This window comes from Mustela putorius, unplaced genomic scaffold (genome assembly GCF_011764305.1).
Source record: "Mustela putorius furo isolate JIRA1106 unplaced genomic scaffold, ASM1176430v1.1 tig00003944_pilon_pilon_pilon, whole genome shotgun sequence".
NCBI lineage: Eukaryota > Metazoa > Chordata > Mammalia > Carnivora > Mustelidae > Mustela > Mustela putorius.
Window position 1 is genome coordinate 5,024,578 of NW_025422088.1, and position 27,135 is coordinate 5,051,712.

The window sequence follows — 27,135 nt, forward strand, 5'->3', positions numbered from 1 at the left end:
TAAAAAGTACAATGAGCTATATCACCTCACACCTGCCAGAAAGTCTAAAATCAAAACCCAAGAAACAAGTGTTGGTGAGGATGTGGAAAAAGGAACCCTCACACACTGTTGGTGGGAATCAAACTGATGCAGCTACTCTAGGAAAACAGTATAGAGATTTCTCAAAAAATTAAAAATAGAATTAACACATGATCTAGTAATTCTTCTACTGAATATTTACCCAAAGGATATGAAAACACTAATTTGAAAAAGATATATGCACCCCTATGTTTATTGCAGCATTATTTACAATAGCCAAAATATGGAAGAAGGACAAGTGTCCATGGATAGATGAATGGATAAAGAAGTTGTGGTATACACACACACACACACACACACACACACACACAGGAATACTACTCAGTCATTAAAAAGAGAATGAAATCTTGCCATTTGCGATGATATGGATGGATCTAGAGAATATAATGCTAAGTGAAATAAGTCAGTCTGAGAAAGAGAAATACCATATGATTTCATTCATATGTGAAGTTCTTACCTATAGAAAACAAACTGATGATTATCAGAGGGGAGGGAGGGAGGTGGGAAAATGTGTGAAATAGGTGACGGGGATTAAGAGTACACTTATCATGATGAGCACTCAGTAATATACAGAATATTATACACCTGAAACTAAATAACACTGTACATTAGCTATACTTGAATTCAAATACAAAAATAAAACCTTGAACAACAGGGTTCAGAGAGCTTCAGGGCATGAAGGCATGAATGCTCCGCACTTACTCCCCCACCCCATACCTTGCCTTGTACACTCCTTCTTTTTGGCTGTTCCTGAGTTGTAAACCAGTGAACGTCAAGTGTTTCCCTGAGTTCTGTAAGCCATTCCAGCAAATGATCAAACCTGAGAAGGGAGTTATGGGAAACCCTAGACTTTATAGCACACTGATCAGGGGTAAAGACTTGAAATTGGTGTCTAAAGTGGAGGCATCTTGTGGCACTGAGCCCTTAATTTGTGAGGGCTGTGTTGACTCTGCGTTGTTAGTATCAAAAATGAACTAAATTGTAGGACACCCAACTGGTGTTTGGGGAGTTAAGGAAATCACCTCACTGGGAAAAATGACCCACACATTTGCTGTCAGAATTATTTGCACTTGGAGTACTGGCCCTCTCCTCTAGATCATAAACAATGTTGTTTTTCAAAGATTGAATCCAGTCACAAAGGGATAACTAGAATGTGTCTTGTCAGTATGTAACTATAAAGTCTGAGGGCCAGTAGCACATCTGATGCTGGCTATTTAAATGAGCATAAGATTTTCTAAATTGCAAGGTTCCCCAAAATGTTATATGAAATACCAGCCACAATACTGGTGCTACCCATTACTACAGAAGACCTACGGCTTCAACAGATGATGGCTCCTTCCCTTCTAGGTCTCCAGCATTTACCTGGAGTCTGCATAATCTTTGCAAACATCATCCAGAAAATTATCTAAAATATATGCTCTAAATATTAAATTTTAACATGACAAGACAAATTGGAACAGGAAGGGCCAATCTACATAGGTACCCAATTACCTCTTACTATATAAACATTTCTATCAAAAGATCCATGTTTTCAGAGAAAAAAAAAAAGCCTTTATTCTGCCATTCATTCAAAAACATCACTAAATATTATCTATGATAATAAAAAAGATTAATCTCCTTTACAAAAGGACCCCCCCAAAAGTGCTCATTTAGAAATATATAAATAAATTATGGCGTGGCCATATTATGTCATCATTAGAAAGGATATTTTGTGGGGTTTTTTTTGTTTGTTTTTAACTAGGCTCCATGCCTAGCATGCGGCCCAGTGCAAGGCTTGAACTCACAGCCCTGAGATCAAGACCTGAGCTGAGATCAAGAGTCAGGCCTTTAACCAACTGAACTACTCAGGTACCCCTAAAATGGGTAGAGAGCATTACTGAAATATAATAAATATGAATACATATATAACATAATATTAAAGGAATATTCCATTAATAAATTTAAAATATACATACAAAACTATATGACGTCAATTCCGTAAAATACATTTAAAAGTGTGAATAAAGGAAAGGGGATTTGTAAGTTTTTGTAGTTAAAAAATATGCAATTTTTAATGTTAAAAAAATACCCTGCAGTCAAAATAAGATTAGGTAGCTCCTATGAACTGGGGAAAACAGTTTTCAAGCAGATATATGTCAGATTTATTCACTGCTCAGTACCGTATTTTCAAACAAATTATGCTTACTAGGTGCAAGTAGATTTCTCAACAGGAAAACATCTGGGCCATGGTTGAAGGGCTGTTGCCAGGACTTACTGATGGAATCCAACAGATGGGAAAAGCCATCTACTCTACTACAGTATGATTGTCCCTTTACCAGTCACCACAAGCATTTTGCTGCTGGGGTATGTGCCAGTGCTGTGCTTTGGCTGGTCAAGCATTATTCTCTGCTATGAAGAGCAGAGCAGCATCTGTTATCTTTCAGGTACTTGAGCAAAATCTCAGTCCTGGGAGGCATTATATATGGTTTCAAATGTCCTGGAAGAAGTTGTTGGGGGAGGAGGCTGAGGGGAGAAGAACAAGGACATAAATGAACTACTCAAACAAACAAATTCAAAGTTGGGAACTTTATTGTTCCTATACAGACTACTTAATAATCTGTATACAAACTGAATTTAATGATTCTAGGAAGTGCTGAGTTTCAAAGGTCTGTAAAGCTGTGTTCAAAAGTACAAAATAGAAAAAAAATTATAGGACTTTAAGGTATGGTTTTACTAGGAAGTATTGACATTGAAGAAAAATTAAATTATATATTAAGAGAAAATGAAATCCCCTAAAATGTTAATATAATAATGGATAACAGAGAATTCTGTTTTATTTCTAATACACTTCTTTTTAAAAAAAAAATTATTTCTTTATTTTAGAGAGAGAGAGAGGGAGAACATGGGGTGGGGGAGGAGGGGAGGGAGAGGGAGAGAAACTCAAGCAGACTCCCACTGAGCACAGAGCTTGCCACATGAGATTATGACCTGAGCTGAAACCAAACAGTCACACACTTAACTAAATGAGCCATTCGGGCACCTGAGCTCTAAAGCACTTCTGAAACTAAATGGATAGACACATAGCCTTACTCTTTATATATAACATTACAATAACAGAGATGTCAAAAGCATTTCAAAAGAATGCATTCCAACTCGTTCAATATACTGTTTTAAATGACATACTTTTTGTTTTTGTTTTTGTTTTTTTTTTTTTGAGGTTTTTTTTTGGCATCTGGTGGAGCAGTCAGTTGAGCATCCGACTCTTGGTTTCAGCTCAGTTCATGGTCTCAGGGTCATGGGATTGTGCCCTGTATCAGGTTCTGTACTTGGTGCAAGTCTGCTTGAGATTTCTGCCCTTTCCCCTCAATTCTTTCAAATAAATGAAAGAAAGAAGGAAGGAAGGAGGGAAGGAAGGAAGGAAGGAAAGAAGGAAGGAAAGAGAAAAAGAAAAGAAGTTAGAAAAGAAAAGAAAGGAAAGGGAAGAGAAGAGAAAGATTTCAAAGTATACTCCTTCAAAATTCCTATTACATAAAAATGTGCTGATAGTTATAGTACATCTGAGGAAAAGGGTTTCATGGACAATTTTGGCATTACCAATGTTACTTAACTAGTTAAAGAATGTTAGCTCATATTTCATATATGTACAAATTCTTACAATACACATGGACAGGAAAAGGGACTGCGTTCACTGTGTTCACTTCAGGTTCTTTTTTTTTTTTTTAAGATTTTCCATTTATTTATTTGACAGAGAGAAATCACAAGTAGGCAGAGAGGCAGGCAGAGAGAGAGAGGGAAGCAGGCTCCCTACTGAGCAGAGAGCCCGATGCGGGACTCGATCCCAGGACCCTGAGATCATGACCTGAGCCAAAGGCAGCGGCTTAACCCACTGAGCCACCCAGGCGCCCCTTCAGCTGCTTTTATCAGGACAAGAACTGTTATCAGGGGTTCCTAAGGTGATAAGGTAAAAATAGAAACTTGAAACTAGACAGAATTTAAATCTCTGAGCTCAGTTTCCTCAATAGGAACAATGACAATAATACTATCTACCTTCAAGAACAGTAAATATAAATTACTAACAATGTATACAATAGCAAGAAATCAGTATGGTCAGTTCTCTCATTAAGGGAGAAGAAAACTCCGAAAGGAAAGCTGGCCTATTTTTGGAAAACTAGCTAGCAACATGGTAGCAAAAGGAGCTAATTATGAGCATCAAATCAAGGACAGGTGAAAGAGTGAGAATATGAAACTCACTGTGTGCTAGGCAATATGACAGATGCTGAAAATTGGAAATAAAAATAAATAGTTCTTTGCTTTCAAAGAGTTCAAAATTTCCCAGGGGAGAAACCTCCAATTTCCAACTGTTTCATTAACAGCATTTATAAGACAAAGTCAAAAAGTGGCTGAACAAGATCTCTGAGCAAAGAACCACTAGCATGTTATAATCTATATTGTAAGGGCCTATTTAGCCAGAGTGGCCCCACCTTGGTTGAACAGCCATTTTGTTGTTTGCACACTTATTCTTGATCTTCATACGTAGTTTCAAAACCAAACAAAAGGTAGAAATAAAAATGCAGAAAACATGGTACAAAATATGGCTAAATCAATGGCCTATTGGGTTCAGACATCTTTGTCTCCAGGGAAAAGGGATTGTGTACAAGTGTAAGGAAATGTAGAGTAATAGATTAAGCTGTATGAAATTGCAGTTTCTGTGGAGAAAAAATCAAATATCAGCAATTTCATACATTTCAACCCAATACAGTAATTTATTTTTCCAAGAATGGAATGAACCACATAATTGTAGTATCAAAAGCTATCTCTCAGATATTTCTACCAGACTTTAAGAGTAATGATACATACATGAATTCAAAAGAATCAAAGTCTTGAGTATCACTTTACAAACCCAATGCTTTTAGCACACTCAGATGCTTAGTCATAAGACTTCATGCCAACCACTGTTTAGGAAAAAAAAAAGAATATTTCCAGTACATATACATATATATATTATATTTATAGGCTTTATTAAGAGTTTTCTATGAAAACAAAAAAGTTCTAAGACTGATACTAAAAAGTACAGAAAGCAACCATGTAAGTTAAAAGCTAACATTTTTCCCTGTGATTCAATCAAACCCTTATGAAGCCACTAGCATAATAAGAGCAAGGTATTTTTGATTTTTATTCCCCATACTGCCATAAAAGTCAATGCCATTGGGGCTTTCTATAGAATTTACTGACAGAGAAATCAAGCTAAACTGAGAATGCCCGACAATTATTACACAGCTGAGTGCTAGATAAAATATCCATTAAATCTGAGTGCCAATAACACTTAATGTTTTATGTCCACATAATGCAGGAAAACACTGGCTGTGACCTATCAACAAGCATTCCAAGCCAATCTACATAGTAATCTGCTGAATTTGCTGTTTTATTGCTTAAACAGACAAAAATACAACTGTGCTTATCATGAAAGTATAATATTACCTCAAGCTAATAAGAATTGATGGAAAGAGATCATTATGTAAAAATTAATAACATTTGGAGAATGACATGCAACATCCATAAGACAGCATTCTTTTTTTTAAATTGTAGGGAACTTTTTACAGAGGGGAAACACTGTCAATGGAGGGATGTTTCTATACTTCACTATTTTGCTTTTCTTTTTTTCTTTTTTTTTATTTTCAGCATAACAGTATTCCTTGCTTTGGCACCACACCCAGTGCTCCACGCAATCCGTGCCCTCTATAATACCCACCACCTGGTTCCCCCAACCTCCCAGCCCCTTCAAACCCCTCAGATTGTTTTTCAGAGTCCTTGTTTTTCAGAGTCCTTAGTCTCTCATGGTTCACCTCCCCTTCCAATTTCCCCCAACTCTCTTCTCCTAACACCCCTTGTCCTCCATGTTATTTGTTATGCTCCACAAATAAGTGAAACCATATGATAATTGACTCTCTCTGCTTGACTTATATCACTCAGCATAATCTCTTCCAGTCCCGTCCATGTTGCTACAAAAGTTGGGTATTCATCCTTTCTGATGGAAGCATAATACTCCATAGTGTATATGAACCACATCTTCCTTATCCATTCGTCCACTGAAGGGCATCTTGGTTCTTTCCACAGTTGGCCACCATGGCCATTGCTGCTATAAACATTGGGGTACAGATGGCCCTTCTTTTCACTACATCTGTATCTTTGGGGTAAATACCCAGGAGTGCAATTGCAGGGTCATAGGGAAGCTCTATTTTTAATTTCTTGAGGAATCTCCACACTGTTCTCCAAAGAGGCTGCACCAACTAGCATTCCCACCTGCAGTGTAAGAAAGTTCCCCTTTCTCCACATCCTCTCCAACACATGTTGTTTCCTGTCTCGCTTTTCAATGAAAGGCTAACATGGGGCAAGAGACTACATTATACCCTCTCCTACTATCATTCAAGTTTGAATGAAACTTCAGGGTTTGAAAGAAACTTTGGGACAATTAATGAGATGAGGAATCATGATGAGCCTTAAAGAGATTACATGATTTTGTTCTCCAAGGCCACATAGCCATTAACAGCCAAGGAAAAACTAGAACAAGGTTTCTGGTTGCCACCATAAACAGTCATGTACTCATTACAATCTGGCAAAACAGACAAACAAATGGGTGCTTTCAATATTTAAAATAAAATTGTTATCTACTTTAATACTTAAATAATATTTGTAAAGTTTGAATAGATAAAAGACATCACTATTATATTTGGTCAGCATATCCACTTAATCCTTAAAATAAGAGAAATAAAATGAAGACCAGAACATCTACACAAATTCTGTTAGAAAGGAGCAAGTTACAGCATGCCATGGACTGACAGGCATAATTCTCCCCTAAAACAACCATCTACCAAAGTTAAAGTGAAACAACCAATTTTTAATAATGTCCTTTTGTTAGAAGGACAATTGCAAAGTATCCAGGAGCCAGCTTGTACACTAGGAGTACTTACAATGACTGAATGACCCAGGCTAAATTTCAGAAAATACTATAGAAAGTATCAGGCAATCCCAGAAGAAAACAAAAATCTCTCATAAAGTGAATCAGCAGGTAGTTCCAGTTCCCCACATGGGTAAATGTGCTTCAGACCAATTCAGAATGTGATTGCATTATAAACATGAGCATTGTAACAAAAGGAACGTGAAACAGAGAAAATCATTTGGGAAAGTAATCAACTTTTGTCAGACTTGCATTCCTGAGATTCTCCTTACTTAATTATACTTAAATTTTATCCTTTAAAATAACTAAAAACCTAGGTTAAATGGGTTAAATAATGGTCAAACACCAAGAATAATCTCTAATTAAAGCAGCAATTTCCATCTCTTCTATCTCTATATTTAAATATTTAATCCTTTGCTAAATGAATTATAATATTAATAGAGACAGACTGTCTAAAAAAATAAATTGCTATAACATTGCCTGAAATACACTCTTAATCTAACCCTCAAGGCATGCAGACGTTACAAAGATAGGGATCTGGCGTCTACAATTTCAAAGAGATATTTAGCAGCTCATTTCCGTACTGCACTTGCTGAACTGATAATTTATAAAGTTATATAAAAAGTTCAGATTAGATAAAATTAGAGCCATAGCAGGGCTTTAATCTGACCTGAGTCAGATTGAATCTTGTCATTTTTCAAACTTGTAGGTGGGGTCACCTTTGCAGTAGGGTAAACATGGTAAAGATGGGTATCTGTGTCTTTCAATCTTTCTGTATAATTATTCTAGAAATCATAAAATTACAGTTGAAGAATTAGAAATAAAAATTTGGTCCACTGGGGATGAGCTCTAAATATCACCACATTTCATTTCAGGGTATTTAAAATGCCAAAAATCCATTCCTGAGCCTGTAAATTAGAACTCCCAATAATTTCTGGCTAATTCTTACATTTCACCCAGGAAGAAACTGAGGCCAATCTCAGTCAAAAAACTGATAGGGAGGGAGGGGAGTGGGACGCCTGGTGGCTCAGTAGGTTAAGCATCTGACTCCTGATTTCGGCTCAGGTCATGTTCTCAGGGTCCCGGGATCAAGCCCCATGCTGGGCTCCCTGCTCAGTGGGGAATTTGCTTATCCCTCTCCCTCTCCTTCTGCCTCTCTCCTGGCTCAGGCTCTGTCTCTCTCTCAAATAAGTAAGTAAAATCTTTAAAAATAAATAAATAAATAAAAACAAAAACCTGATAAGAGCCAACTAGGCCAGGACTTTAGTCAGTCTATTTTCCAGTAATAAGCCAGATTCCACTTTAGAGGGGGTTCAAAATTTTTGCTAATTTCTTCTGCTAGATGCCTTAGAAACATTAACAGCTGGGATCCACTTTTACTTTAAATTTCTGACTTGAGATCTTGGCAGTCCTATGGTTAAGAATTTTAAGGGTGACTTTCTCTTATTAACCTATCTCCTTTTCCCATTCAAGCCTAGACCCAGGTGGCAAGCCCTCTTGTCCTCTGCCTATGGTCAGTTTTGGTTGGTTTTCCCCAGTACACCCTTAACAGAGGGTATAGACTTTTAAGAGTCCATCTTTGTGTGTTGTAGGGAATCCTAGAGGTCTTAACTCTGATTTCCAAGCTTCTACTCTACTCCCAGCATATTTACCCCAAACAGACACAGCATTAGCTCTCCCCTACCAATCTGATGTCATTTCTCTCTGCATATGGGACTCGACTGCAGGACTCCGGGATCATGACCCGAGTTGAAGGCAGTCACTTAACCAAACTGAGTCACCCAGGTGCCCTCCATTTCTCTTTAAAATACATTTTTGCCCATATTTTTTAAAAATGTGATCAAATATGAAAAATTACCAATATTACGAAATTGAGCACCTGATAACAATCTTATATATTTTCTCACAAACTTTCTACTTACTTTTTAAAGTCTCCAGCAAAACTCCACTTGACAGCATCAGTATGTCAACTCCCACTGCCACCAACAACAGTGGGGATCACTGCGTAAAGTATTACTGCATCAGCTACTACCATGTTCATGATGCCTCCCGTGTGCTTATGGGGCTGTCCTGAGTCACACTTGCTTGAGAAACATTAACCTTATCAATTCACCAAGGGAGTTAGGTGCACAGTAAGTACAAAAGCAGTGAACGTCTTGGAAGTCCACAGTGGGAAAAGCTGGAAAATTTACATTGGAAACACACGTAAATTTAAAAGAAATACACACATATATGCAGGATGATAGCTTCAGAGATCAAAGAATGAATCATGAGGGTTCAGGCAGCGAGGCTGACAAAATTCATGTCCAGAATATTAGTATAAGAGGAGGTCTGGAGTCTGTGTCAGCATGATTAAAGCACTGCTGATGAAAACCCTAGTCTGCAAAAGCATGAGGAATTCAACATTTTTTAATCTGAACGACATCAAACTAGGAAAGAAGGCAACAAATACAAATACACACTGCAGTGCTAGCCAAGTCACTGTCCCAGTGGGATGTCATTATTCTGGGGGCCCTCAGTTCTCCAAGGCTTTGGCTATGTCTACAACGTGGCAGCTTCATTTTAACTTTGAGGATGTCCTAGAATTTGGCACAGTGGTAAAGAAGATTCTGATACAGTCATAATACAAAACTGGGTTAGCTGATATACATATATATATATTTCTCCAGCTAACTAAAACTGCATGTTTTCCTATACATTTATGCATACAGAGAATATTTCCTGGACAAGAACTTGCATTTTCCTTAACATGAAAGCATATATCATATTAAAGTATTTGACTAATGGCTGATTTCAAAGTTACTGATGACCAGCACTTTCCTGCTTTTGGATCCATGGATGATTTAAGCCGCAGTGGTTAACCTTGGACTAGGAAGGGAAGGCAAGATGAAAGGAGTGGGAGTAGGGAGACAGACAAATGATGAGCACAATATAAAGTGACAAGTGGCATTCTAAAGCTAAGTAAGTATGTATATAACAGGACAGCAGAGGTAGGAAAGGAGAAGTGGTGAGCAGAAAATGACTCAAGAAGGAAAGGGTAGCACATGTAAAACAATAATTGGGGGAAGTGCATGGAAGTAAAAAGCAGTAGATTACATTCAGAAGGAAAAAAAAGTTGTCTGAATGGATAAAAAGGAGGATTTGTGGAGGGTAGTTAAGAAGAATGAAGCTAGAGAGCAAAGCTGGTACTGGATCATGACGGCCTTAATGTCACTTATCCTGTATCAAAGCTGGAATATTAGGGGAAATATGTGAGAGCTTTTGAGCCCCCATCTTCACCAACGAAGGAAAAAGAAATACTGTGGCAGACTTCTGAGCCTGACAGCCCTAGTTGGTTCATCCCCTCACTCTCAGTACCTTCTGAGGCAAGAGTGTTGTTCTTGGAGCATGCCTGGTTCACCCATGCGACACACATACACTCTCCTTCCTACAGACACTCAACCACAAAGCATTGAAATTGGAGAACAGGAATATGCCATTATGTTGACATATCACAAGAAGAGGACAGGTACATATAAAGAATGCCTCAAAAATAAAATGATCCACCCAACCTTCTCTTTCAAGTTTATGTTTTAATACATTTGTATAATTATTTTAATGAACAGAAAAAATAAAGAATATTAATCCATGTTTCAGAATCACCTTGTACAGCTGCCCAGCTTAAGGAAAAATGTAACTGAAAAACATTTCAGTTAAAAGAAAACCAGAGGCAGCTTAGTCATTTCTTTTCAATTATAAATAATAAAATACTCAGTATACATTTAAGATTTTTTTCACTAAAAACAAAACAAAAACAATGAAGAATTAGATAAGAGTTTTTATAAAGATACTATATTCTAACATCATTCTTTTCTTATGTATACCACGTCTGCTCTACCACCAACAACCACTGTTTTGCTGGTTGAGCTGAGAGTCAGGAAATCCTTGCAGATTCTGTAATTACTGGATCTGCCACTAACTATAATGGTCTCTATAGTTCCAGGTCATTTGAATATCAAAGAGCCACTTCACTGTACTTTTGAGAAGAGCAACTTAGGGGTGACTCTTATCTCTTGGCTGCACACAAATTCCCAGAGATGCTGGATCAGTATTTTTTCTTTTTCCTAGTTTTCTGTTAAGGAGTCAAATTCCAACTTCAACAGAGAAATGCTCTTTCACCAGCAGAAGACTCAACTGTTGTTTAGAGACACAACTTCTCAGATGCTCTAATCTAGTTAATGCTCCTGACTGAAATATACCTACTTGTATATGAGGAATGCAAAAGGAGCCTAGTAGTTTGGGTAGAAAAATTCCCAAAAGAAGCTAGATTTGGAGTTGTGTGCTCTCAATGAGCACTAATCCCACTCTTCATCATTTTCTAATAATAATGATGTTCATTCACTTCCAACTGTATGACACAGAGGCAAAAGCAGAGGTAACAAGGGCCCCATGATATAAATACAGTTGACCCTTGAACAACTTGGGGGCCTAACCCCCACGCAGTTGAAAATTCACATATAACTTTGAACTCCACCAAAACTTAACTACTAATAGCCCACTATTGACCAGAACTCTTACCAATAACATAAAGAGTCGATCAACATGTGTTTTGCATATTATATGCATTATATATGGTATTCTTACTCTAAACTAGAAAAAGGAAAATTTTATTTTTAATATATTTTTAAAAGAATTTATTTATTTTTTTTGTCAGATAGAGAGCATAAGCAGGGGGAGCAGCAGGCAGAGGAAGAAGCATGTAGAGGGGAAGAAGCAGCTGAGCAAGGAGACTGATGCAGGACGACCACAGTACCCTGGAATCATGTCCTTGGTGGAAGGAAGATGCTTAACTGTCTGAGCCACCCAGGCTCCCCGAAAAGAAAATTTTATTAAGAAAATCACAGAGAAGAGAAAATACTTTTTACAGTACCATACTGTATTTATTTAAAAAATTCACTTATAAGTGGACCCACACAATTCAAACCTGTGTTGTTCAAGGGTCAAATATAATTTACTTCAGGATGCAGAACATTCCCCATTGTTAGTATGGAAAGTTGTAAAAATATTTAGTCATCACTAAAATTCTCTGATTTTTTTATTTTTGATTCTCCAAAATCCTCAGAGAACCTTTATACTATATCCTTAACATATTAAAATACAGAGTGCATGACTACAAAAGCTACAATTACCCTAGTGTTTCAGCAAGACATTTAGCCTTAAATCCTTGAGATGACTTTGTTAAACCAATTCACTTAAAAATTTTGTCAACCATACTGATTGAAATCAGAACTGTTCTCCATGGAGAAACTCTGGGCCAATTTATGATGGCCCACAACAAAATAAACTACCTGGGGGTAAAAAGGACACAGGAGAAAGTAGCTTTCCTTACATGGTACTATGATCCATTCCCTTCCAAAAAACTACACAATGATGGAGGAGCGTAATTAAAATTCAAAAGTAATGTACAGTAAGCAGTAATCACCTTATAATTGTCCTTTATTTTGACACTAAGGGGAAAATGGTTTGTTCTGGGTACAATAAAGAGGAGAAAGAAGATATGAACATGATGACATATGGAAATAAACATGAATACATGAATATGTTTCACTACTTGTATTACTAGAGACAGAATTCCACCTTTGGCTGGTGTTCTGGAAATTGCTATAGTCATTATCCCATCCCTCCACTAATGATCTTTTTTCCTAACTAACCATGGGATATAAAAGAAGACAGTGAGTAAAGAAGAAAACAATCTGTTACAGATGTCTACTCTGATGACTGTATTCAAACCAAACAAGAGGCCTAATCCCAAGGTTCATATTACTCCATTGACAGCATCTTCACAGGCACAGGACCTTAACCGTTTGCACGAGTAAAGGACAATACTTTGAAGAATGGCTTTTTATAGAAAACCTGTTTAAATTGATCTTTTTAGAGAAGGGAAAAATAAGCTTCCCCCCGCCAATGCTATGAGACAGCTTACAAGGAAGAAACAGCTAGTCAGTGGTCTGATTTTTAATCGAAGGCAACAAAAATGCATTTTTGGGAAAAGAGAGAAAGAGAGATAAAAAGGGTAGCCAGGTAAAACAAAATATAAATATTACACCCTGGAATAGTAACTGATTTACTGAATTTACTGATTTACTGAATAGTAACTGATTTACTGAATACTTACTGAATTCTTACTGAATTACTGAATAATTTTAAAGGACTCAAGTTAAAAATAAAGACAATGCTAAGAAATCTATAGCATGTTAACTTCATGATTTGACACCTTTAGAGAAGTGATTCTCAACTTCCTCTAGAGTATCTTAAGGTGAATTTCAGAAAAGACCAATTTTATCCCATCATATGAAATGGGAAAACTTTGACTAGAAACATAGCTAGCTTATATGATGCAAGGATTTACCCTTAAAATCCAAATTCCTTTTGCCTGTTAACTATTTCTTATAACCTCCTTATGGTATGCATGTCTTTGCAACTCGGTCAAATTTCCTATCAAGCAATTTTTAGATAAGTTTATTATAAAAAACAGACAGAATGAATGTTGACTATCATTCAGTATACAGAGAATAAACACTGCAAAATCACAAGCTCACCTTCATCACTTGTTGCCTGCTGCTTCACCAGAGTCAGTGGGGATCTTGCTGGAGGCTTACTCAGTGGATGGCGCCAACTTTTAGCAGTTTTGGTTTCTCCCTCTATTCTCTGGTCACAGAACAAAAATGGAGAAGAAACACAGTTAAAGACTTGCTTTGAATAAAAAACCATGATTCACAATGATTTATGATACTTTAATTATAAAGAATTCTTATACTTATTTACCTCCTTGGGAATTAATCCTTAAAAAAAAAATCTTAAACCTATAAGTCAATAAAAATAGGAATCCATTCTATTAGTTATTTTACCAAGAGATCAACTATCCTTCCACTGCATATTAAAACACTATCTGTGGTGCAGGTTAGGCTTATCAAACTTGCAACTAACATAGCAGTTAGAAGTTTTCAAAATTTCTACCAAATTCATCTAAATTTAGGACTACATATTCATAATTATATAGAACTGTGGCACTTGGTCACCTCTATGCTGGCCACATGTGAAAATCTGGCAGGTCATTTTGCTTTCTATGTTTAATCAGTGAGCCAAAGTAAGCCTGTAATACTTTCTCCCATTCAGAAATGAATCCCCACTTCTCTGAGGATCAACTAAGAAATTTAAAGGTTGTTTTTTTTTTTTTAATATAGTACATTACTGTCATCTTGAAAGCACTTAAATTTTATAAAGAATTTTTTGTCTTGTTCTCTCCAAACGCTATTTTCCTTTCAAAGGTATATGAGAAGGCCATCCACACCCTGACATCTTTGGATAGAATCTACTTACAAGTTTACTTGCCCAGGCACTCAAAAAACAAACAAACAAAACCCCCACTTTAAGGGGGTAGGTATTCAGAGAAAGTGTTTGAAACTAATGGGTTTGCATCAACAATTGACTAGGAAAGAAAAGAGTTTCAGAAATGTACCTGTAAATGGAAGAAGCAGTGGCTGGAAGTAGAGAAATTCCACTGGCTTCTGACACCAAAACAGGATTATGAGAAAATATGTGACAACATTTTAATCAAAGCTGGGAGTAAGGAAAGGATGTCAAAATAATACAAGGCACACCTGGGTGACTCAGTCAGTTAAGTGTCTTGTTCTTGACTGCAGGTCAGGTCATGATCTCAGGGTCATGGGTTCGAGCCCCATATCAGGCTCTGTACTGGGCATGGAACTTGCTTAAGATTCTCTCTCTCCCTCTCCCACTACCCCTCCAAAAAAATAATATAGGATGGGACAGATTTGTGGTTTATACTAGCTAAAAATTAATATGAAATACTTATCAAGTCCTCACTTTGTGCCACATTGTTGTAAGAACTGAGCTACAGCAGGAAAAACTACACCAGGTCTCAGCTTTCAAGGAATGTGCATTATAGAGGAGGAAGGCACAGACAATAAACAACTAAATGTTCACTAGTGATGTTCACTAGGTACTATTAAGAAATATGCAATAGGGGCACCTAAATGACGCAGTCAGTTAAGCCTCCAACTCTGGGTTTCAGCTCAAGTCATGATCTCAGGGTTGTGAGACTGAGCCCTGCATTGGGCTCTGTGCTCAGCATGGAGTCTGCTTGAAATTCTCTTTCCCTCTCCCTCTGCCCCTCCCACTCATGCATGTGTACTCTCTGTTTCTCAAATAAATAAATAAATCAGGTTGTTTGGGAGGAAAAAAGGAAATACGCAAGAAATTTAAAAAGGACAGAACAAAGGAACAGAAAGAGATGGGAGGGAGCTATTTTACATGGGGTCATCAGAGAAGGCCTTTCTGACAAGGAGACATTTTAGTGGAATCTTGAGTGCCCTGAGGGAACTCTGTGGACTCAGAGGACCATCTAGAGAGCAGGAACAGCATGTAAGGTGTGAACATACTCAGCGTATTCCAGGAAGAGTATGGAACCCAGTTATAGACAGATAGACAGATACTGTTCAAAAGTAACATATTTCTTGGAAAGACTGACTAAAGCTGACTGCTGCAAGCATATACACAGCATTACGCTTAGTACTAAGAAACACTGGTCAAAACCATATAAGAACAAAATGGGTCTGTACTGCTTAGAATGGCTGCCTGACACTATGCTGTGAGAAAAAAATATCACACAGTTGATTCTGAGAAGGAGCAAATCAAGTCACTCAGGCCTTAACAGCAGTGTTTGCTTTCCAATGCAGGTCTTTGTTCAGTAAAATGATAAGGATAACGGTTAAAGGCACGGAAGGTAGAATCACCTCCATTGAAAACAAGGATATAGAAAAGTTACTTTCAGTTCCACTCTAAAGAATATGAGTAAACTTAATATAAACAGGCATTTGACTCATTCACCATTCCACAAAGAATCACAGTATCTACTCAGCTGCGTTTAATCCCTATGTGAAGTTAAGTTTTAAATTTTGCTTATTATTATGTGAATACTATTTTCAAATTTCCCTTAGCAACCATTTCAAATAAATTAGACCATATTTTTCTATTTCTCTTATGTTTTTCATAAATATTTAATAGTTCACTAGGATATACAATCATGCATAAGACTGTAAAAGTTATTGAGTCAAATTAGCAAATTATATTTTATGTTTTAAAACTACTATGAACTGACTATTCCAAGCTGATTTCCTTATCTAATCTCCCTTGTGGACTCAAAGATGTGAAAATGCCTGCAGTGACACAAAATGAGCAAGAGCAGTAAGAAGTGGGTCTGTTCGGTGGCTAGCTCAATTTATCACCTCCAACAATTGATGCTCTCCTTATTTATGCCCTGGAGATACTTCATCAAGTTGTATAGGTCAACACAGGGTAATGAATTCTGACAACCACTACACACAACTGGAGCTTGTCTGGTCCATTCATAATCTTAAGATTAAAGCAACAGTTTATACTGAAAGCATATACTATAAATGCATAAGAACATATGAGACATATTTATAGTTTCTCTATAAATGCAAAGAGTTAGAATGGGGTACCTGGCAATCAAGAGAAGTCGAGTTTTCTGAAAGGCAAAAGGCCTGTTTCTGGCAGTGGGTGGGGCCAGAAAGGTCAACCTGGTCCTAGAATCAGAGCCCAAGAGGAGACAAGGGAAAGCCATGACCAGCTGAGTTAAAATAGAGGTTGTGGGAAGCCCAGAGGTTTAACTGATGGCAGGAGGAGGTCAGAGTTCTGCAGGTGAACCTTTTCTGGTATGGTTAATATTACAGGTAACAGAACCATTCTGTAATAGATGTCGGTATCATTATGAAATCCTACTATAGTTTTCTAAGAAAGTACTATTGCGGGAAAATGGGGACAATAAATTTTTCTGTATTATTTCTTACAACTGCAATGAACCCATAATTATCTCAAAGTTCAATTTTAGAAAAAGTTAAAGAAAATTCAACTATAGCATGGAGCCAAAAATTTCATGCTCTCTGAATTTTCACCATGTGAACCAGAGTTCACAAAAGGCTTACCTCCCAGTCATCGAAGGAAATATGATTAAGACCTGTTAATGGGAAATGTTATTTCTACCCTAAAGCAAGATTTCAATGCACAGCATGTTTTCTCCAGAAAGTACTCTCACTACACAATAAATACAGTAAAAACAGACATTGCTACATACACCAGGAACTTTGAGGCCACTGGAGACGGCTAGGACTTCCCCAGGTTCGAGGCCATTCCTGTGGCTCTCCACATCACTCTCTTCTCCCTCTGTCAACACACTGTTACTCTCTGCCACTGAAGAACACGACTCAGGTGACTTTGGCCATGGAAGCTTGGGTGAGTCTGATTCCTTAGATGTCAGATTGCCACTAGATATAGAATCATCAGCTTCACTGGGATTTGAAGGTAGAATTACACCATAGGCTTGGTCATCCTTAGTTTTTATTTCCTCTGTTACAGATGTGCTTAAGCAACTGTTTCCTGAGGAGTCAAACAAAAGACTGTTAGTAAATCTTACACTGCATTACTACTCAACAATAATTCTCAACTAAATTTTTGTTTTTCAACTTCTCCTCTAAACTCTCACAGACATGAATGGGAACAGTTACCATAGCATCAGGAAGCCTTCATATTTATTAGTTTGGCAAAAGAATATACTTACTGACAAAATTAGAGCTTAAAAAAAGGTTACACTTTGACCAATGTCAAAAGCCAATGCAATAATAATTACCCAAAGCAATAGCAATTTGAAATCTTTCTAAAAATAGGAATTATATTCCAGTACATGATGCTAAGAGCTGCTACTAATAAAACATTCCAGCTCAGAGGATCTATGGAAAAAACACATGTAAGGCTGTGTTAGATCCAAATAAAAAGTATGTCATACACTAAACCTGTATTGCATGCTGATGGAAAATAAAGGGAAAGGTTATCGTGAGCTCATCTCTTCCACTGCCATCTCTATTTACTCTTCTCTCTCCCTTACAAACATTCATAGGCATCATTTCACCATCATATATTGGCTTTGATGCTAAACACACCCAAGTTTTGTACCTAAGTGTTCTGCAAGGTCTCAAACCCTGGACGTCAAAATACAAGGAGTCATGTATCAATAGAACTAATAAAACTGGGTGCCATTGGCCTCAACCACCCAGTAATCTATCAAGTAGTTAAATAAATCCAATGTAATTAAAAACTATGGTAAGGGACTATTAAAAAAAATCCAGGGTTGCCTGAGTCAGTTAAGCGTCTGCCTTCAGCTCAGGCAGTGATCCTGGGGTCCTGAGATGGAGGCCACAGCGAGCTCCCTGCTATGTACAGTTTAACTGTGTTCTTTGCATTGCTTGCTATTCCTTTCTCTACCTTCCCCATTCTTGCAATTTTCTATCCATTCATCACAAATTAATTCAGATATCACCTAGTCCATGAAACCTTGTCCAGGACAGCCTCTGGACTGTTTGGAGTTTTTTCCTTGGTATATCAGTAATACCCTGGAACATCTCTATTATGGTACTTACCACACTGGATTGTAACTGTATGTTTGCCTAGCTCTCCAATAAAGTATGAAGTCACTAAAAGAAAGTCTATTATTTAAACTCTATTTAAACACAGATATCTCAAGAGCAAACAGTAATGAAAGTGAAGACATAGGAGAGAATCAAATTAGGACTATGAAAAGGACTTTTTCTTTTACTCTAAGTGGAATAAGAGTAAGAAGAAGGTAGGGACAAGACCTCACCTACATCTTTTAAAAGGATCACTCTGCCATATGGAGAAGTGACTAGCATGGGTGAGTAGGGTAGACCCTGAAAAAACAGAAAAGAAGCAATTTCTGCCAACAGTTCAGTCAAGAGATAAAAGTACCTTGAACAAGGAGGAACCAAGGGTAGATGGCCAGATTTGGGGGAGTCCCACAGTTGAAAGACAAACTGGATGAGCAGTATGAGAAATTACCAATAAGCTCAATTAGTAAAAGGACAAAAACTCTGACAAATATTAAAGAGGTAAAACATTACAGCAATTTCAGAGACATATACTATAAAAAGGAAGAAAGCAAACTAGTTTGGCATACTAAAGGGTATGCCTTTAGTACAGAGAAACAGCAAGGGAACTATACATACCATTTCACAAAACTGAATGATTATTATTATTCTTTTTTAAAACCTTTATCTTTATTTTCTTCTTAAAATTAAGTTGAAAGCTAAGAATCTGCAAAGCATTATCTACAATTGGTTTTTACTGTTCCATGTGAATTTAACAGAAGCTTTCCAAAAATGTATTGTATACTATAAATTGAGTTGTACCCCTCCCCCAAAAGTTTTCATTTTAGAATATTTTTTTTTTTTATTAAACCAAATAGGCACTGCTGGCTGTCTCCTAATTCCATCACACATAATTGATGCTCCTGACTTTTACAACATTCACTTGGCCTCCTTACTGTTACTTCATAGCTTTAGATGCCTTACTGGTAAAGCTATGTGAAAAGGTAAGATACATGTCATAGAACACAGAGTGAAGACATCAGCTTGCATGTGAAACATAGTCAGTTTCTCACCTGGGAGTTTGACATTATCTGATGAATTCTGATCTAGCTGCTTTCTGCTAGGAGAAGCCTCTTCTTCTGAAGGTAGTTCTGTGTTCCCCATCTTCACTGCTTTTTCTGGTTTTCCATTGACCTTGAGACCTTCTGGGTCTGGGTCAGGGGTAAGGCCCTCTGCCCCATCAACTGCCGGTGACACTTCTTCATTTCCCTCATTCTTAAGCCTCTTAGAGTGAGAACCACTGCACTGGAAACTATTAACAAGAGAAGCTGTGGTCAGAGCAGGACATTTGCAATTATAAATGTTATTTTCACTTACCGAAGTAGTGAAAAAACTGATAGCTTTCTAATTATTATGCAAAAATAATCTTCACAATTAATAAATTAAATCTGAAATTGAAATCTCAGCAGTTTTAATAACAATTTGCTAAAAATTAATTTTTTTTTCTAGTTAGACAACGATTTTATTGCTTGAGTACATAGTCAAATTTACGCGACCAGTGCAGAGGCTGTGGATGACTCTTATTTCCAATTGTGGGGGAGGACTCGTTTGGTCTTATAGTATCGAGCCAACCGGTGAATATGGCTCTCTATCAGAATCAGTCGGAATTTAGCATCCTTGTCCTTTCTGTTCCTCTCAAGATGCTTTCGAACAGCAACAGCTTTCTTAATCAAATGGTAGAGATCCTCAGGAAGATCAGGAGCGAGTCCTTTGGACTTAAGAATTCTCAAGATTTTATTGCCTGTCACAAAACGTACTTGTGCCACACCATGGGAGTCTCTCAGAATCACACCGATCTGCGAGGGAGTCAGGCCCTTCTTGGCCAGTAACTGATTATTAAAGTAACTGATTATTAAATATTATTGGGGAATATTGCTAAAATATTGCTAAAATTTTATAACAGTATTAAAAGAAGTCTGAAAATAAAAAAGTGAAAAATTATGACATGGGGATAATAAAGTCATAAATGTTTTTTAGGTAATAAAGAAAGGAAAAGGAAAAGAGATTTCTATAAGCTGTTGTTAAAGTCTATGTATATTACTTACATTCTAAGTTTCATTTAATTTTGAGTATGCATGAAAATCATCAAAATTAAATGCCAAATCATTATTAGCTAAAGGAATTAGAAGAGGAGACAGGCTAACTAATTGTATTTAACATCTTATATCTACTTCTTGTTTTCAGAGTAAACACTATTTTAATTCTTTTCTTAGTATTTTTCAGGAGGTCACTTGATGGCTTTGTCATAGATGCCTTCTGTATAACACACAACATTTCCAACACTTTCATTTAAGAATTACAAATCAAATCTAAGCAACGTGTATTTCCATGTCCAAACACACACACACACACACACACACACCCAAAGCCTGTTCACTACAGGAAGTCAGGGAAGGTAGGTTTCTGAGGTGAAGGTGGTAGCCAAGGATAACCTATGTAAATTAGCTTTGGCTGCTATTGGCAGTACTACTATCATCATCACCATTATTGCATTGGCCAGGTGGGAAATCTTCACATTATAAATAGCATAGCACATGTAAAATAAGATGGCTGATTTCTCTTCGAGATTTCAATGAATCATTCACTTCATTACATTTCCTAGATAGGGTATTACTTAAGGGAGATCAGCAAATGCCATGATCAAGTCACAAGCCTGGGCATAATCAACGAGCCCCTTAACATGAGGCCATCTAACTGAATGAGCAAAGTCCACTGATTATTTTAACCTACTAAAAGGCATTTCAAGTCTGTTCAATGTCATAGATCTATGTTCTCTGTCAACACTAAAGGGTCACTGTTTTTAGTAAATAGGAGACCAGATCATGCACCTAAATAAAGTATTGTATTTTCTGTCCATTAAAGAACAATTCTCAAGATGTTCTATTGGGGGGCGCCTGGGTGGCTCAGTTGGTTAAGCAGCTGCCTTCGGCTCAGGTCATGATCCCAGCGTCCTGGGATCGAGTCCCACATCGGGCTCCTTGCCCTCCGCAGGGAGCCTGCTTCTCCCTCTGACTCTGCCTTCCACTCTGTCTGCCTATGCTCGCTCTCGCTCACTCTCTCTCTGACAAATAAATAAATAAAATCTTTAAAAAAAAAAAAAAAAAAAGATGTTCTATTGGTATTTCTTCTGGACTCAGATTGTCTAATGCCTCCTCACCTTTTTGGCATTGACTCTCTAATCAGTATTTCCCTAACTTTTTTTAAATACAACCAACCCGTTATAAGTTACACATTTTAGATAGTGATACAACACACTCATACACATATGTTCACACATCAGGAATTAATACTCGTCCTTACCACAGAAAAGAAATGCAATACTTTTTACTCTATTTTGCATCCTAATTTTAAAATTGTAACTAGCCTACTGAATTTATTTGAAAACTAACAGTTTGAAAATCACTGCTGTAAACTATAGGGTAAAATAAGAACACCTGAGTTTTAGTTCTGTTACTAATTCCACGCCTCAGGTATTTATTTCTCTTATAAAATGCAGAAGCGTGACTCCATGTTCTTAAATTTCCTCCACTCACTACCATTTAAAAATAGCAGAATATAAATGTCAGAATAAGAAAATAAGCATCAGAAGTATGGCCAAAGATTTAAAATCACACTGCTAATTAGTTAATGGCCAAAAAACCCCAAAAACAAAAACTAGAAATAAGATATTGACCCAAACACAGGGGATTAAATACATGCAGACATTGAGTATTATGTTGTACGAAATCATTTAATTACATGAAGAACACTCACAAAACCAGTCATCAAAGGGTTAACAGAGCATAGCCCAGTTTTGGAAAAGTATATTATGTAATATAATAAGCACATATGTAAAGGGTATCCACCAAATTTTAACACTGGATGGTGATGTTATAAGTGATTTGGGATTCCTTCACTATTCTTTTCCTTATTTTACAAATATTCTCCAGTGCCAAATATTAGTTTTATAATATGAAAGAAAAACAATGAGTAATATTGGAGAATAAACGTGTAATATAAACCTGGAAAATATAAGAGCCTAAAAACTTTGCCTAAGGACCTGAGAACAACATAACACATGCTCCATTAATGAGTTTTTTTTTTAAAGATTTTATTTATTTATTTGACAGAGAAAGATCACAAGTAGGCAGAGAGGCAAGCAGAGAGAGAGGGGGAAGCAGGCTCCCTGCCGAGCAGAGAGCCCGATGTGGGACTCGATGCCAGGACCCTGAGATCATGACCTGAGCCGAAGGCAAAGGCTTAACCCACTGAGCTACCCAGGCACTCCATCAACGGGTTTTAAAATAGGAAGATGCCCACAGATGACCTAAAAACTTCTGAAATGGCTCTGGCCACTAAAATGGAATATAGAATAAAGTTCACATGGACAACCATGTTAAACAAATACCACCTGCTCTGCTTTACACCTTGTAAAAGAATAAAACCAAGCGTATAAATTGTAGCCAAATATAGGTATCCTGATGAGTAAAGTATCTTGAGTGAAGAATGAAGAAAACAACTAAAGTCAGAAAATCAGTAGCTAAATGAAAAGGTTCGACATCAAGTTATTGAAGTTTATAAAAATATGGAGATGAATACAGAGCACTAATTCAACCTTAATGTACATTAGTAAGGGGTCTAGGAGGTCCCAGGACTGTTCTTTTTGGCATGTATAGCATGTCAGGAATATTCTCAAGCATATTATATATCCCTTCCTATATTTTACTTATTATACTTCTTAAGAATTATAAATTATAATTTATATAATTATAAGAATTATAAATACTTTGCCTCAGTTTTTTTCAGTAAGATATTAAGTAAATTTATGATGATAAACAGGAGAAAGCAAATGAATAGTTTCTGAGAACATCACATTCAATGACCCATTTTATTGAGTAGGTACAAGTGGGATGGGGGGGAAGAAATCATTACCTCCTAGATGCTTTTCTTACTTTCCTCCTCCTCTGCAGCCATGCTTTTACTTCAGGTGTGGATTCTGGAGTAGGCTTTGTGTGATCAATGGTGTATATATCCTTTCCTTGCTTCCAAAGCTGATATCTGTCTGGCTGAAATTTCCTCACAAAGATATCCATTGAGATTTTCACCATGTCTTTCCTGCAGGTGCACTGAAACAACAGGGTTGGTGTGCTTTAAACATTGTACTGGCTACATAAGGTCAGACTAAGTTATACTTTGAATGTACCATACATGAATACTCACCACAAACTTGAGGATAATGTTTTACATTTTCAATATAAATTGCAGCAAGTGATAAATTCAATTTTTTTCTGAACAGAGGTGACAACCTATACTTTCACATTTACAAATGATAAAATGCAGTGTATGGTTCATTGAGAACTTACTGCAAAAACAACTAATAGGAAAGCACACTATATATATATATATATATATATATATATTAATATATATTATAATTATATATATATATATATAATATATCTTATTGTTTATTTGAGAGAGAGACATCAAGAGAGAGCATGAGTGAGGAGGAGGTCAGAGGGAGAAGCAGATTCCCCATGGGCCTGGGAGCCCGAAGTGGGACTCGATCCCAGGACTCCAGGATCATGACCTGAGCTGAAGGCAGTCACTTAACCAACTGAGAGCCACCCAGGCACCAGGAAAGCACACTTTTGTAAGATTGCCTGGGGCAGAAGAATTATCTTCTCATCATGAATATGGACCAAATGCTGAAAGGCCCATAAAACTGAAAACCTGGATTACAATGAATAAAAATAGCCAATGTATGTTTGTTTAGAAAAATTCAACCAATAGATTGAGATAAATTTTAATCACATGTATTTTAATCACATGTATGTTTATTAATAAATATACTCTCCCAGATTAATCAATAATTAGAGCAAATGACTGGCTTCTCTTCTATGTCCTACCCATAAGACCCCCACCATCATCACTTTAAATATGTAACTAAGAAGAAATAGTGTTAAGGCGAAAAGTTCAAAGAAAAGATTATTTTAAATCTACTAGGACTTTGATTATCATGAATACATAGTCAGCAGTTCCACCTTATAAAACAAGTTTCCTATAAAGACTTCAACAGGTTAAATTGTGTCTAGGCCAACATTCCATTAACAGGGCAGTTATCATGCAAACAATCCCTAACACACCTAAGGACAGACTGGTTGACTTAACAACAGCCTTGAAACAATAAGTCTCTCAATATGTTGGTGATAAGATTATCATCTCCATCTAAATTAATTTCAAAGCTTAATAATCTCCAAACTGTATTATCTATCCCTAGAGTTCAAATCTTGACAGGTATAATGTTTTAAAAGTTCAGAAAACACCTTATACTCAACATGCCTAAAATAACTTCTTCAACTGCAAACAAACATTGTTATGATATCATGATTCTTCCATTCTTCTACATTCATAGTCAACATTTCCCAATCCCTCCCTTCTCATCTACTCCTAAAAATTCTGTCTGTTGTCACCAATAAGAAGTCCTTCCTTTAAAATGTCTCCTGCATGAAGTCCTTATACCAGGATCCTTTCATCTTCACTTTCAGACACTGAACTCTAGCATAACAAAGCAAACTCACTTCTCTATCTGCAGTCACTCCTAGCACCAATTCATCTTTAGAGCTGTCACTTTAATCCTCCTCAAATATCTTATAACCTTTCCTGAGTTCAATAAGCTGTAATCTATGCTGCTCTGCTATTAGAATAAAATCTAGACCCCTGAGTCCAGCATTCAAGGGATCCAAGATTTGACTCTACCAGTGAGATTTCTGAGTTTCTCTCCCATTACCACTCCTTTTCAACCCAAGGAGCATAATCACCAGAAGCCAAATGTGCAGATGCTTCCTTAACTCAGTACTTCTGCTTCTACCACAATGTCTTCCTGATCACTGTTCTATTATTACAAGAAAAAAAAATTATCTTAAACACTGTAAATTGTACCAACTATTCCTCTGAATGCAGTACTGTTTATCTATAGCTCTGCTTTCTATTATAAGTTAAGTATAGAAAAGGTTCTACAACATCTTGCTATAATTATCTTGGCCTATAAATACGGAAAAGGGAAATGTGAGAAATTTTAGCATATTTTGGTTTAAGATGCAATCTTACCACTAAAGGAAGAAACAGAAACTGGATTCATCAGCAGAAACTTTCCTATTTCCTAAAGTGTTACCAATATTTTCTTCATGAAGAAAAATAAGGGATGAACAATATTGACACAATTAGTTTCTTTGGCAAGGGAGAATTTTGTCGTACCTATCTTACTTTCCCATTCCCCCCTCACAGAAGTCAGATTTTGTGAACATGCAGCAAGATCTACCACTCATTTGACTGCTTGACTCACTACAAAGGATTAAGTTCTATCTCCAAATTAAAATACTCAGAAAGAAAGAGACAAAAATATCCAAAATAATGCAAGGAACAACATCAGAGTCAAAAATAGTAAAATTCAGCAGCACAGAGAAATCTACTTTTTTTTTTTTTAAAGAAATCTAGTCTTGTTAGTATTGAAAAATAGTAACACTCATCTAAACCCTTCAGGAAGTTAAATGAGGTCATTTTAAGAGAATGCACTACATAAATTTGTTAGTAAGAAGGAATGACATTAACAATCCCATTTGGAAATTAAGAAACTTTCAGACTACATACTAATACAAAGAGCAATAATAAGCAATAGTTAATACTTTTTGAGCAAACTATTTGTGATATCAAGTCAAAATACTAAAAAGAATGGCTATTCTTGCTGCTCCTTTTAAGAACATACACATATGGGTTAAAAATGCTAAGCCCAAATTTAAAGAGAATTTTCAGGAGTTTGTATGCATTGAATTCTTCCATATTTCACTACCCTAAGACTTACTATATAGAATCACGATTATATGTTCCTATCTCGCAGGAAGTCAAATTTATGTTATTATTGATACTGAAAACCATCAATCTACTTTAAAGATGAAAATGCTTTAAAAATTAGCAACTTTCTAAGACAGAAAATACTAAATTAGTTGTCTCAATTGCAAAACTGGAATTTTCACATAACCACAATAAATGATTAATAAAATAAGAAGTTAATACTAAAACACCCAAACCGAGGTATTACTTTTAACATATTTTCTTCATGACACACAGGATGGTTAATTAATTATGAAAAAAAATACTTTCATGTGCAAATATCTGATAAGGAAGGCTTTGAAGGTATGAAAAAATGTGTGAAATGATTCTGCTTTTCATTCTGTTTATCAATAATTAAATGATAAGTAGGAAGGAACTAAGTAAAGAATGCCTTAAAATAAGACAAGTCTAGTAGCAACTTGATGGTGGCTGTCATGGTTATTATGAGGGTTTTACAGGTTGAATTGTGACCCCCTCAAAAGGTATGGTGCTGTGCTCACCCCAAGTATATCAAAATGTGACTTGTTAATGCAGAAGTAATGACTTAAGGTCATACCAGAGTAAGGTGGGCTTTAATCCAAAAGGATTGATATCCATATCAGAAAAGAAGAGACAAAGACACACAGGGGAGAAGGCCATATGAAGACAGATGCACAGATAGGAGAAATATGTCTATAAGGCAAAGACCACCAAGGACCAACTTCCACTACCAGGAAAAGGCAGGGAAGGATTGCA

The 27,135-nt window shown here is 36.6% G+C and overlaps 1 protein-coding gene across 17 annotated transcripts in view; it reads right to left on the minus strand.

Moving 5' to 3' along the window:
- Positions 1-27,135, minus strand: part of KDM4C (lysine demethylase 4C) — a 510,087-nt gene that overhangs the window by 211,169 nt on the left and 271,783 nt on the right. For all 17 annotated transcript variants that reach the window (XR_006603630.1, XR_006603631.1, XM_045069842.1 and 14 more), the window contains 4 exons: positions 23,443-23,636; positions 19,545-19,783; positions 17,169-17,470; positions 13,591-13,699 (listed from right to left, as the gene is read on the minus strand). Coding sequence is in view for 15 of the 17 variants with exons in the window: in XM_045069842.1 (XP_044925777.1) it covers positions 13,591-13,699; positions 17,169-17,470; positions 19,545-19,783; positions 23,443-23,636 (844 nt within the window). In the remaining 2 variants the exon portion in view is untranslated. The remainder of the gene's footprint in view (positions 1-13,590; positions 13,700-17,168; positions 17,471-19,544; positions 19,784-23,442; positions 23,637-27,135) is intronic.